Source organism: Simochromis diagramma, unplaced genomic scaffold, assembly GCF_900408965.1.
Source record: "Simochromis diagramma unplaced genomic scaffold, fSimDia1.1 OVJJ01000595.1, whole genome shotgun sequence".
Classification (NCBI taxonomy): domain Eukaryota; kingdom Metazoa; phylum Chordata; class Actinopteri; order Cichliformes; family Cichlidae; genus Simochromis; species Simochromis diagramma.
Genome location: NW_024387117.1, coordinates 50,840 through 64,998, shown reverse-complemented (window position 1 = coordinate 64,998; position 14,159 = coordinate 50,840). Strand labels below are relative to the sequence as shown.

At 38.6% G+C, this 14,159-nt stretch overlaps 1 protein-coding gene across 1 annotated transcript; it reads left to right on the top strand.

Moving 5' to 3' along the window:
* Positions 1-6,236: 6,236 nt before the first annotated feature.
* Positions 6,237-7,238, top strand: LOC120743269 (OX-2 membrane glycoprotein-like; the record flags this gene model as incomplete). Its single annotated transcript, XM_040046856.1, has 3 exons — positions 6,237-6,669; positions 6,758-7,069; positions 7,156-7,238. Coding segments are annotated over 3 exons (828 nt in total), but the record flags the coding sequence as incomplete, so codon positions are not given.
* Between the last annotated feature and the right edge of the window lie 6,921 nt (positions 7,239-14,159).

Sequence of the window (14,159 nt, the reverse complement as noted above, 5' to 3'; positions counted from 1 at the left end):
CCAGTTGAAAATGACATCATCACGCCTGAATCTGCTTCCAGGAGCTGTCCAGCTCAGGCTTGTTCAGGATTTATAAGCTTGATAGTGTTCAATCTTCCTAACAGTTGAAAAAAAAACAGAGAACAAAGTTACTATATAAGATTATAATAAATAAAAAGAAACTATAAATAAAACTACTTCTTTCATTTAGAAAAAGGTCTATCAGTCCTCTTGTCGTGTGTGTTTGCAGCTCACACAAGACGACTTACTGGATCCAAAAGGTGTATCTACCAAATTCTTAATGTGGAAAAATGTCCATGTGTTTTCTTCTCCAGGAGACGATGAGACACCGTTTGTCTGCATGATGCTCGTTGCTCTTTGCTTCCGATTTGCAAAGTGAACAATTTCAACCCAGCGAGCACCGACCTGAAGCAACACCTTATGAAAAGTTTAGAAGACAGCATGTAGATGCTAAGATGACTGAAAAGCTGTGTAACACAGAAATATCAATGGAATATCTACAAAATTGACAACAGTTGTAAGGAAACCAACACATTCTCCTCAGCATTCCAGCAAAGGTCAAAATCCATTTGTAGAGGTGTGGGAGGTACGATGAAAATAGCGGCATGACGTATAGTACCGCAACTTTCGCATAATTAAATGTAAGCTAAAGCATCAGGGAGCCCGGAAACCAGCTGCCCGTTGAAGGCAGGTTTCTACCCACAGGATCTTGTCGTGAATGTGAAGGAAGTTACCTGTGCACTTCGACGGGACCTTCTGCCCTCTGAGAGCAACGATGGCGAGCAACTATGAGAAAGAGTGGTGTGGCGGGGGGGCGTGGTCTGCGTGCTGCTGCAGTGAGATGGATGTACCTGCCTGCCTTGCTATCACGCCTCGCCAACTTAAAAGGCTTTCTGGCTGTCTGTTGTTGGTGTTGTGAGTGTGTTGGCTGGCAGTCCACAGACAGACTGATTACACAACTGTGGAAAAAATAAATAAATAAATAAAATAATTGGAAAACATAGATGTGTCATATTTCATATAGATTTCAAATAACATACCTTTGATGTCAACAGTGTTTAGTTGCATTTGCAGTGCTCGTGCGTGTGTTATTTTCTTATGATCTGTTCATTTATGAGTGTATCCTTCAGCCTTGCTTCACATATTTACTGCTGCTTGATCAGCTTTAGTCCGCTAGCCATCAGCACAGGTAGAAACAGATCCACACAGAGAATCGGCCGTGCATCTAAATGCAAATGGAAACTAAAATGAAAACTAGATAACTTAGCTGAACTTCATAGATCTGAAAGTTGACCAATGCATACATAGTGCTAAATGGTATCGGGAGGGAAAACACATTATTTTATATTATGCTGAAGTCAATTGTTATCCCTTTTTAAAACTATATATAATAAAGTCTGTTTTGAGTTTACTCTGGTAAAGAAAATATTTTAAGGCTTTCGATATACTGTAACTTCACTAGGTATGAACCATCAAAGCATTTTCATCAAATATAAACTTCATTAGGTAGATCTGTTTCAAATACTCATTAATGCACAATATCTGTCACATACAGCAACTCAATGCAGGTGTAAAAGGTGAGGTCTAAAAGAACCTTTAAGAAATATGAATCCATTCTATCAGTCTTTAATTATGAAGCAATCGCCTACTCCCTCTGACAAACAGACCTGTGGCCAATTTATAAACCACTTTGACTTTTCCAAGGTGAATATTGTTCTGGCAGCAGGTGCCCTTCCCCTCCCAGATCCCGGTTCATATCTTATTTTCAGCTCTTAAGTTTATTTTCTCTTCATAACAACTGTGCAAGGATGATTTCTGAGGATGTGACTCATTTAAAATGCTTGGATGCTGACATTTGCAGAGTCAGCTGGAAAGGCTGCTCTTTGTGACAGGTGGGTGCTGTCATACATGGGTGTAGCTGCCAGCTGTCCTCGAGGCTTCACCTCTGCTAACTTGTGTTCTCTGAACTTGACCTCGTCTCATAAACTCTCCTGTGATTTTTTTTGCAGCCTTGGTTATTCAAATGAATTAATATATTTAATATAAATCTATACAGTTGTCCACACTGGATATGACAGTAAGAGTTAGTAAGCTCTGTTAACTGTTCCCTCTACAGCCTGTTGTTTCTTAGTTTCACCAGTGAAAATGAATTAAAAACAAACATAGATGACTATTGTCGCCTAGGCAACCACCAAGCTCCCCATGCCTACAGACCTTCACTAAAACATGCGGTCGTTGGACTGTTTGAATATACTTTAACTAAATATCAATGTTTCGACATGTCTAGTTTACCTTATTACACCAGTTATTATGGTGAGCATGTCTAATATTTTTCCACTAACAGTCGTCTTCTACTTTGGTTAGGTTTGTTGTAACAACCATTTATAAAAACTTGTGTTGCTTTTGTTTTATTTTAACTGCCATTCTGGTCGAGTACTTTTATAGTGTAATTCAACATTACTACAAAATTAAATGACTTTTAAAAGTACATTTGTGGGCAGTTTATTTTGGAATTATCCAATCACAGAATCAAAGGCACAAGCCTGAGTCATCAAAGGCACAAAGCTTGTGATGTCATCACATTTGTCATTGGAGGAGAAATTCAGTCAACTGTAGCAACTCTTTGGTGGCAGAACTACAAAACAACCTGTTTGTTTAAAACCAAGTAAGGAAGACACAGAGACGCGAAGCAGAGACGCAGAAGGAGAAGCAGACGCATAAAAAATGGCAGAAGCACCAGATGGAAGTGGTCGTGAGCCCAAATAACAGTTTTGCAAGATCGGAAAATGACCTCCAAAAACCCCAAACACCCAAATCCTGAAACACGTCCTCTGGCACAAGTTCAAACCGAAGTGGTCGTGAAAGGCAAGAAAAGGGGGCAAAAACAGAAAGGTGGCTGAAGAACCCAGACGACCGATTATCTGGCGTATGCTCGGGCTCTTCTGAAGCCCAAAACAACGTGGCTGATGGAAGCAACCTGAGAAGAGAATGAAGAAGTGTCAGGAAACCCTGAGGAACCTCGAAGGGAAAACCCTGGATCCCTCCCTATGTCCGAACCCAAGGCGGACGTGAATATGGAGACAGAGGCAAACATGAATAACGCCAGTGGACAAAACCCTGGGCCAAATGGAGGGCGTGGCAACATCAGCCAAATCCCAGATTTATACCCCCATCAGCAGAGTCCAGTATTGATTCTGTTGTGAGATTGCGCTCTCTAGGCATCAACTACAAGCTTCCCAAAACCACCAGAACGAGCTTCTGCGAAACTGGTAGCTGCTATAGAGGGCTTCTTATACCAGTCTCGTGACCAAACTTCATGCCATGATCGCCGACAAAAAACAGCATGAAGAAACAATTAAAGAGCTCATAGAGCAACTGGAGGGGCTAATGATAATAATAAGCCTGATAAGAAGCAAAACAGGGTTCAAGAAAGGACAACCCGCAGTGTCATGCTGGTGACATGATCCGTGTCCTGCACGAAGACGTCAGGGACCCCTACCCAGGCAGTGTGTGGATTCTTCTACCACAAACACAGAGCTTCCACACGGACTGTAGGTCTGAAGGAGGCTCCAATTGAAGTCCAATACAAGACTCAACAGAGCAAATAGGAACACTCCAACAACAGCTCCTAGAAGCTCAACACCAACTCACAGGAACATGAAGATAACATAGGCAGGAACCAGGAGACACTGAACATGGAAATCAGTGAGCTTAAATCCAGCTCTGCTCCAACAAGGAGCTTCATGACATGAAAGTAGAGACTCTTTATCAAGAGTTGAAGAAGTCAAGCGTACACATTAAAATCACACAGGAGCAAAATGAACACATTCCACACAGCACATGGAAAATCTGAGCTTCTGGTTGAAAAAGACACAAAGAAACAGGACAAGGAAGAAGAGACTCCTGACATCAACTGAGATGTCTCGCAGACTCTCTACAACAACAGAAGACAGAGAGGAAACAACAACTACCAATCAGCTGAACTCGAAACTGAAGCTAAGACTGTGTCAGAGAAAAAAAACCCAAGAAGAGAAGAAGAAGAGGAAATGCTGCGTCGGCTTTTCAGCTGTACCCGTCCACAGACAGACTGATTTACACAACTGTGGAAAAATAAAATAAATACAAAAAAAAATAAAAAAAATTGGAAAACATTAGATGTGTCATTATTTCATATAGATTTCAACACATACCATTGATGCCAACCTGTTTTAGTGCATTTGCAGTGCTCGTGCTGTTATATTCTTATTGATTCTGTTCATTTTATGAGTTGTATCCTTCAGCCTTGCTTCACATATTTACTGCTGCTTGATCGCTTTATCCTGCTAGCATCAGCACAGGGTAGAACAGATCACACATCAGAGAATCGGCCGTGCATCTAAATGCAAATGGAAACTCAAATGAAAACATAGATAACTTGCTGAACTTCATAGACTCGAAGTTGACCAATGCATACATAGTGCTAAAATCAGGTATCGGAAAACACATTATTTTATATTATGCTGATGTCAGGGCTCTGTGTGCGGGCAGGTGAAATGTGGATCCAAAGCAGGACTCCGAGACGAAAATGTAACACTAATACACCACAGCTTTTATGCTGGCATGAAACAAAAGAAACACGAAAACCAACCCATAAAAACCAAGCAGTGACACACAGCCGGGCTGAGGGTACGCCCGCGGACCACCGAGCATGTGGGAAACACGGGCTTAAATACCCAGCGGTAGTAATGAGGGAATGGCCACAGAAGGGAGACACCGCTGGGGGAGCTGAACTCATAGATCTGAAAGGCCCAATGCATACCTAGTGACAACACAATTTCTTATTATGCTGAAGTCAATTGTTCCTTTTTAAAACTATATCCTATAATAAGCTGTTTTGAAGTTTCTTTGGTAACAATTCATCTTTTTAGGCTTCGAGAAACACGTCATTCACTAGGTATGAACCAACAACCATTTTCATCTGAAAATAAAACATAATCTAAAGGAGATTAAACATCACAACTGTTCAACCAAGCATAAGTCCATTTTGAAACAAAGAACAATGTACACTCAGCCAATCACATGCGCAACTCACTGCCGTGTAAAGGGTAGATGTAAAATTAACAACAATTAAAAATGCAGTTTATTACCTTGCAGCGGGCTTACAGTGACATACCGTGAATAAACGGTAGTATACCAATTTCTTAATCACAGTATGATGTTACTTTGTTGACGTAATTTACGACATAAAGACATAACGGTATCTCACTGGCGTCACTGTCGCCAGTGAGATACCGTAAAAAAAGGCTACGGTGCGTTACCATAATTTGTCCAAGAGTATTATACCACACCAGCAAAAAACGGTATCATCCTGCAGAACGGTAAGCTACCGTAACACGGCGTCACGGTATGACGCTGGCAACAGTGACGCCAGTATGTTACCGTAAAGTGGCGATGAAAAGTCTAACAGTGTACGAGTGTGCGTATATGAATACCACCTGTCTCCCTTTACAGCATGGCAGACTGCGCGTTTATGCATTTATTTCCTCTTTTAATGGTCTTTTCTAAAGGTAAGCTGTGTTCCGTGTAATCTGATTTGTGTTTTAAGGCTGTGTGTTGTGGCTGAAACAAGAAAAAGTTTACTCGTAATAATAAAAAAAATGGTTAAAAGAGGTCATAAATATGAGAGCTTTGTCTCTGAAGCTATAAAGAGATTGTATTCAATAGAGATTGAGAAATTATTTCCATAAACTTTTACTGCAACAGATGCTCCATATGGAAAGACATGTAAATGAATGAATGAATGAATGAATGAAAACTGAAGCATCACATGTATAACGAAGACAGACCATCCATCCTTTGGGAAGCTCTGTGATCAGTTTTCATGGTCTGCTGGATCAGCGCACTTAACATTGTGTATGTACTGGAGTTCACACCTTGATTGGAACATTTTAAGTTCTTTAAATGTAATGTGGTTAAATGCTAAACTGTGCCTTTTTTTCATCTTGGGATGAGCCACTCCAGCTATTTTTGCACTGTTTTTTATTTTTTGTTTCTGAAAGGGTTTTATAGATCAGTCCCAAATTGTAATTACACCACTGATTACTAACACTGCAAACACTGGATAATACAGACTACAGTAGCTGTGGGTCAACAGCATTTACTGGTGTTCATTGGTGAGACTTGTCTGCACAAGTTTTATTTATAATTCAGGTTAAAGGACCCAAAGATAATCTGTCTTGGGCTGATTCATTTTGTGACGTGACAACAAAGAGACTTATCAATTTCATTGGCAGCTGTCTGTTTTCAGACACACTCAGAGATCAAGTCTCACATGTCAGTTTGTTTGTGCAGCTCTAACAGCAGTGATCCAAACACAGCAGACTGTGCTGGCAGCAGTGGGAGAAGATGCTGAATTCAGCTGTCAGCTCTTGGAGACTAAAGACGTCCTTCAGGTCACATGGCAGAAAATCTCTCCTGATGTGGAGACAAATGTCGCCACCTACAACAAGTACTATGGTCAGAGAGTGAACGATGGCTTTACAAATACATTTAAGTTTAAACATACTGAACTACAGAACTGCTCCATAGTCGTCAGGAATGTGACGGTGCAGGATGAAGGCTGCTATCACTGTCTGTTTAACACTTATCCTGAAGGAGCCTTTACTGGTAGAACCTGCCTCCAAGTTTATGGTAAGAACTTTTACCTTCTTTAACCAACAACAGGAGACTCAAACTAATGTAATGATTTGATGTAATGATATTTGTCAATCCATCACAGAGCTGCATGAACCTGTTGTTGATGTCAGAGAGTCAAACTCTACTGAAGAGTGGGTTGTTTCCTGTTCAGCCACTGGTCGACCTGCTCCCACTGTAACACTCAGTGTCTCACAACAAGACCTCAGCTTCTCACAGTACAACACTGTCAGTGTGTCCAACACCAACGCTACATTCACTGTCACCACTACAGCTGTGCTCTCAGGTTCACGTAAACACAGCACACAGGTGGGATGTGCAGCACGAGTGCTCTCTGCTCCTCACAGAGAGGTGATGGTGACGATTCCTGAGGTCCAACAGACACCTGATGATGATGGTGAGAAAATCTAAGTCATATATTTACAGATGAATGATAAGTGGGTCCATTTAATTACGATCTAATAACACTGACTTGTCTCACAGATTCCACCTCAATCATTGTAGTAGCTGCAGTGGTGTTGATGGTCTTTGCCTGTGTAGCTCCACTTGTCACTAGTTCGTGTTAAACAAAAACAGAAGAAGAGGTAACTTTCACTTTTGTTTCAACATGTCTTCTTCTAACATGTCTCTGTGTAATAATATGATAATAATCCTAGCACAGGATACAGTTACTTTCATCTTTATCTTTTAAACTGGGCGTCCTTCATGAGGCAACGCTAAAGGGATTTGTCTCCTCTCAGAAATGAACCGAGCATCTTTTATTTGTTAAATATATGCATGAACCATATGCTTGTATGGAGCCACTGTTTGCAGTGAATTCGAATCGTTTAAATCATTTAAGTCCAAAACATTAGAAAAAGCAAACATTAATGGTAACAGTTAGCTAATCTGTAATTTGGAAGACTGACAGATGAGCAGTAGGATTTAAAGTACACAGAGTGGAGGCTAATTGGCCTGAAGAAGGATATCAGAAAGATGATTGGACTAGACTAGTATGTTAGAGAACCTCTTAAACAAACAAACAATGTATGATTAGACCCTGAAAAACTGGACAGAAAGGAACAAAGAGTAGATGAATATTCATATCTATAAAGGACAGATTGTGATTGAATTGTATCGCCAAAGACTATTCACTCATCAATAAAAGGTCACCTACAACACTTCCACTGTCAGGGTCCTGGGTCTGAGCGACCCAGGATCTCTGAGCAGTAATAGACTTATGTTACTTGTGTATTTTTGGTGTTGCTACCTCTTTTCTATGATTTTACATATGTGTGTGTGGGTGGCTGTGTGTCTGAGCACTCGTTTACAGGCGCCTTCAGGCCTGGTGGGTGTGGCCCTGCTAGGGGACTGGCCACACCCGAAACCACACACATGCTGCTGATCAGGCCTCATCGGGGGAGCTACTTAGGAGAGTCTTGGAGCTCCCACCGACGCGGGATCATTGCGTGAGACTCCACGTTAGTCATCCAGTTGAGCTTAGTTAGTGTGTGTATGCCTGCGGTTAAATGTGTCCTGACGGCTGCTTCTATTGTGTCCCCAGGAGAAGTGTGGAGCGCCAGACAGCAGCCAGCACGAGGAGTGCTGAGACACGGACTGTTCACGGAGAGACACGACACGGGAGTCAGGGGAAAGCGCAGGGATTTATTGTTGTTATTTCCACACACTGTAAATAAACACACTGTTTATACACAGAGCACCGCGTCTGGGTCCTCCTTCCCCACATCCCCACGGTCTGCCATGCCTACAGTGACATCCACACCATGCAACACTGAACATATCTTAAGACATGGAAACCTTTAAGAAGTGAAAGGACAGACAGTGAAGGTTGAGAAAGAATTGCACTTAATAGATTTTTTCAGACCATTACAGTACTGGTATGTTTACTCTAGAAAAATGGTTGAATCATATTCCATATAGTACTTACTTAAAATGAACACACTTCAAGCCTCCAAAAATGACTGACAGCATCTGAAACGAAACAACGACAGATTAAGACTATACAAATACATGTTTATAAATGCCTAATACCCGGTAGAGGAGCTGAAAACGCTTGAACAGCAAGTGATAAAATTCCTTCAAACGAAGAATGTAAGTATTCAGAGCCATCATATTGCAGCATGCCACACGCTCCCCAGAAAAGACAGTAAAACAAAGCCATCAATCATTCTTCGGTTTGTGAGTCGCAAAACAAAGATTGAGTTACTGAAACAGGGTAAGAAGCTAAAAGGGACTGGTGTGTATTTAAATGAACATTTAACGAAAAAGACTGCTGAAATTGCAAGACAGGCACGCAGCCTGAGAAAACAAAATAAGATACAAGCGACATGGACGAGGAACTGCAAAGTAATGATAAGACTAAATGGCAATCCCGAAGAAGCGAAAGTTGTGATGATAAGAGAACTCAAAGACTTAGAGCAATATAAATAATCAGGAATCTGCTATGGAATCTATTGGAAAAGTGACGATTGGATAATGAACAATGGGTATGGAAAGTGTTTCTGGCCTTATGGCTCAAAAACAATGGAAACAACAACAACAAAAACACATAAATGACAAGTTTGGACACAGATTATAGGTTTCCATTCGGAGATATTGAAGAGGAAGACTTTGATTATGAAAAGGACTGTCAAGGTGGTTATTTTGCCACACACGCTGAGAAAACGAACTTCAAAACGTTTAACTATGCAGAGCACAACATGAATGACCCTGAAAGTAACATTGACCCAGATACCCACTTCTACAATAACACCAATAATACTTGTGAGTACTATACAGATGACCAATTCAATGTGAATATTAAAATGGCAAATGCATTGTCGGTCATACATTTCAATAGTAGAAGCCTGTATAAAATTTTTTCTAAAATTACAGAATGTTTAAGTAAGTTAAAAAAGTTTAACATAATTGCAATATCAGAAACATGGCTCGATAATGAGAAAGTTAGTGAAATGGGACTGGAAGGATACCAATTATTTACAATGAACAGGGTGAATAAAAAAGGAGGCGGTGTTGCTTTATATGTAGATAAAGTTTTGAAATGTAGTCTGATTGAATGCATGTCAAGCACCATAGATAACATATTGGAATGTGTCACTATTGAAATTCATGTTGAAAAAGCTAACAATATAATTATAAGTTGCATCTATAGGACACCAGGTTCATGCCTTGAGATATTCAATGAAAAACTTGCTGCTATGTTTAGCAACCTAAATGATAAAAAAGTGCAAATAATTTGTGGTGATTTTAATATAGATTTGCTAAACCCAAATGGACATCAGAAAACAACAGATTTCATAAATACAATGTATAGTAACTCCCTTTTCCCTGTAATTATAAAACCAAGTAGAATAACAATTGATACAGCTACATTGATAGATAATATATTCACAAATAAAATTGACCATGAAATAGTAGGTGGACTTCTTATAACTGATATAAGCGATCATCTTCCTGTTTTTGCAATTTTTCAAAATTATTTTGGGATTAAAACTAAACAAAAGAATCAAATATTTGATATGATACGACATAGAACAACAAGAGCCATTGCTGCCCTCCAGGTGGACTTAAAGGAACACAATTGGAATGAGGTTTTTGCAAATGAAGATTCAAATAGTGCGTATGATGCATTCTTATCAACTGTAATTTCACTATATGAAAAACATTGTCCTTTAATGAAAATCACTAGAAAGCATCACAGATCAAATAAGCCATGGATCACAAAGGGGATAGAAGATGCATGTAAAAAGAAAAATAATCTATATAAGAGATTCATAAAACAGAGGACAAAAGATGCTGAAATAAAGTACAAGTTATATAAAAATAGATTAGTAAATATTATAAGAACAAGTAAGAAAGAATATTACCACAAATTATTGGAGCAAAGTAGAAGTAACACACAAGAAACATGGAGGATATTAAACAGTATAATCAAAAAGGGCTCAAAAAATAAGAATTATCCAGATTATTTTAAAAAAGATAAAGATATTGTGCTTGATAAAACTAAAGACATTGCAAATGAATTTAATGATTTCTTTGTAAATGTTGGCTTTAATTTAGCAAAAGAAATTCCAGAGTCAAGAAATAATAACGACCTAAATAAACATATTACTCAGAATGTGTCCTCCATGTTTATTGGTGCTGCAACTCATAGAGAAATAATTAACATTGTGAAGACATTTAAAAATAAAAAGTCCACTGACTGTTTTGGTATTGACATGATATTAGTTAAAAGTATTATAGAATATATAGTGCAACCTTTCGCATACATTTGTAATCTGTCCTTTCAAACTGGTGTGTTTCCCTCACAAATGAAAATAGCAAAAGTTATTCCAATCCATAAAAACGGAGAGAGATGTCAGTTTACCAATTATAGGCCAATATCACTACTCCCACAGTTCTCAAAAATTTTAGAAAAGTTATTTGTTAATAGACTTGATAAATATATTGAGAAGCATAATCTCCTAAGTGATAACCAATATGGCTTTAGAGTGAAAAGGTCCACTTCAATGGCAGTGATGGAACTTGTTGAAGGGATATCTAATGCAATAGATAATAAGGAATATACTGTTGGTGTTTTTATAGACTTAAAAAAGGCGTTTGATACAATTGATCATTCTATATTAATGAATAAACTAGAGAGATATGGCATAAGAGGGATAGCATACAAGTGGATGAAAAGTTACCTGGATGAAAGATATCAATATGTCGAATTCAATAATGTAAAATCTAAGCAGTTGAAGGTAACTTGTGGTGTTCCTCAGGGCTCTGTGCTGGGCCCTAAATTATTTATATTATATATAAATGACATATGTAGTGTTTCCAAACTGTTAAAATGTGTATTGTTTGCTGATGATACCACTCTGTACTGCTCAGGTAAAAACTTAGAACAGCTTCTGACTACAGCGGAAAAGGAGTTAAATATATTAAAAAACTGGTTTGATGTAAATAAGTTATCATTAAATATAAAGAAAACAAAATTGATTATTTTTGGCACTAGACAAATGAAAAATGTATCTAAAATCAGGGTTAATGGAATTGAAATTGAAAGAGTGTACGAAAATAAATTTCTTGGAGTGATAATTGATGATAAGCTGAGTTGGAAGTCTCATATAAACCACGTGAAAACAAAAATGTCAAAAACCATTGCTATTCTCTATAAAACAAAGCATGTCCTGAACAAAAAAACATTATACACACTTTATTGTACTCTGTTGCTTCCATATATGACTTACTGTCTGGAGATATGGGGTAATGCATATAAAACGAACACTCTTCATATTTTCAAGTTACAAAAAAAAGCTATAAGAATTATAAACCAATCAAACTATATAGAACCAACTAACATTTTGTTTATTAATCTGAATACCCTGAAATTTTATGATTTAGTTGAATATAAAATGGCACAGATAATGTATAAAGCACAAAATAACTTGCTTTGTCCCAGTACTCAGAAGCTGTTCAAAGTCAGAGAGAGTCAATATGACTTAAGGGGAACAGATTTCTTTAAAAAAAACAAGATAAGGACAAATATAAAGCAGAGATGTGTTTCTGTTAGAGGAGTTAACCTGTGGAATAGTTATGACAGTGATTTAAAAAGGTGTAGTTCATTTTCCTTGTTTAAAAACATGTTTAAAAATAGAGTAATAGAAAAATATATAAATCAAGAATGAAAAGAGCAAAAAGGAGAAAAAAAAAAAAACAACCTCTTGATTCTTTTGCTTTGATGTAGTTACTTATCTAAGGTGGAAAGTTTTTTTTTTCTTCGTTTTGTTTTTTTTGTTTGTTTGTTTGTTTGGTTTTTGCTTTGTTTTATTATTTTCTTCAAGCCCTGTGTACAGGAGCTGCATACAAAAAGATATTTTGTGGTACGGGTTGGCGTAATAAGCAAATGCTTCAGCCAATACCTTTTGATTAGCCTTGTCTCATGCTTTCTTTCTTTATGGTAGATTTTTGTTCTGTTTTCACTGTTTGTTTGGTTTTTTTTTTTTCACTGTTTTCACTGAGATTGGAATTTGAATGCTAATCAATAAAATCAAAAAATCAAAATCAAAATCAAATCTCATATTTATTCTATCTATTAAGATGGACAAATTCTAAGCATTTGCTGAGCTCTTGACTTGTCTGAAGTGAAGGTAGATACTAAACGTATTCTGTACTTTAGGTAATAACAATAAAGCTGAATTTAATATTAACAATAGATAATTAGGAATGTTTTGCTCATTTTTATTCCACCTCACCACGTTACAAAAGGAGCTTTCTCAGCAGGTCACTCTTCTCAGCTGCCCCGTCAATGACCTTGTCAGAGTCCAATGACATGAGAATGTCCTTTTCAGTGGCCATCAGCATAAATATCTCCTGCTTGTTTGCAGAGAGGCTGCTTCGGGCTCTGCTTTTAATGAACTTGAGTGTGGAGAATGTTCTTTCACAGGCAACCTGAGTGAGGGAGAGGGTCAGCAGGTACTTGTATGCCAGCCCAAGGAGACGATAGGCATCAGACAGCATGTTGAACCGCCTGAGTATTTGATAGCAGCACAGTGGGCAATTTTTGCAAGAACCACAGCCTTTGGTCACAATTTCACTTTCTTCGTCCCATTCTTCAGATCTGTCCTTTGCTGTTCTGGTCCTGTAGTCATCTACATGTGATGTCTTAAGCCTTTCCCACTGTTCAGCAAAACGTTTCAGTTCTTTTTTCTTTTTTCTTTTTCTTTTTTTTTTTTGCCTGTCCCATTTGGTTCTTTAGCCGTCAGAATTGTTGCCTGAAGACCAACAAGGATTCCCAATGGATTTACTTTGCCAAATGGATCATCACCGCCTTGCCGTATTGGTCCATTTGATCAACCCTTGTTGTTATTTTTTATTATATTTTATTTTCAGTTGTTACAGACGGGACAGACATGACTGAGGGATAGGAAAGGGAGAAAGAAAGATGAAGGAAAAGAAAAACAGAAGGGAAGAGGGGCAGTGAGAATGGGCACTTAAAAAGAGAAAGAAGAGGAAAAAAAATCTCCTGGATCACCTGTTGAGAGAAAAAGAAGAGAAAACAAGCAAAAAGACAAAGCAACATACGAAACACAACACCATCATGTTAATCTAGCTAAGTGTAAACAGCAGTAAATACTAAATATTGAATGTTGTTGTGTAGCAAGCAGGACCGACAGCGCACAATGTGCTTGGAAGTAGCAGCCAATAGAGGTTTAGCTTATGTCTATGAACAGTGAACACCCATGTGCACACCTGTGTGGATCAGCGCGCTCGTATTCAAAAGGTTTCCCCATGTAATGGTCTGCAAGAGGATGTAGAGAGCCATAGCCCCGTCCCCCAGGGCATGAAGCAGGCATGGAGGAGATCCAGGCTCCAGACATCCAGAGGCCCCAGAGTGCGAAAGCCCAAGGAGGACCCCAAACCTCTCTCCTCTCGCCCATGTGTAGTGTTGCTGCGTGTTGTTCTAAGGTGCATTTAAAACACAGGAGAGCATGGTGCTGCTG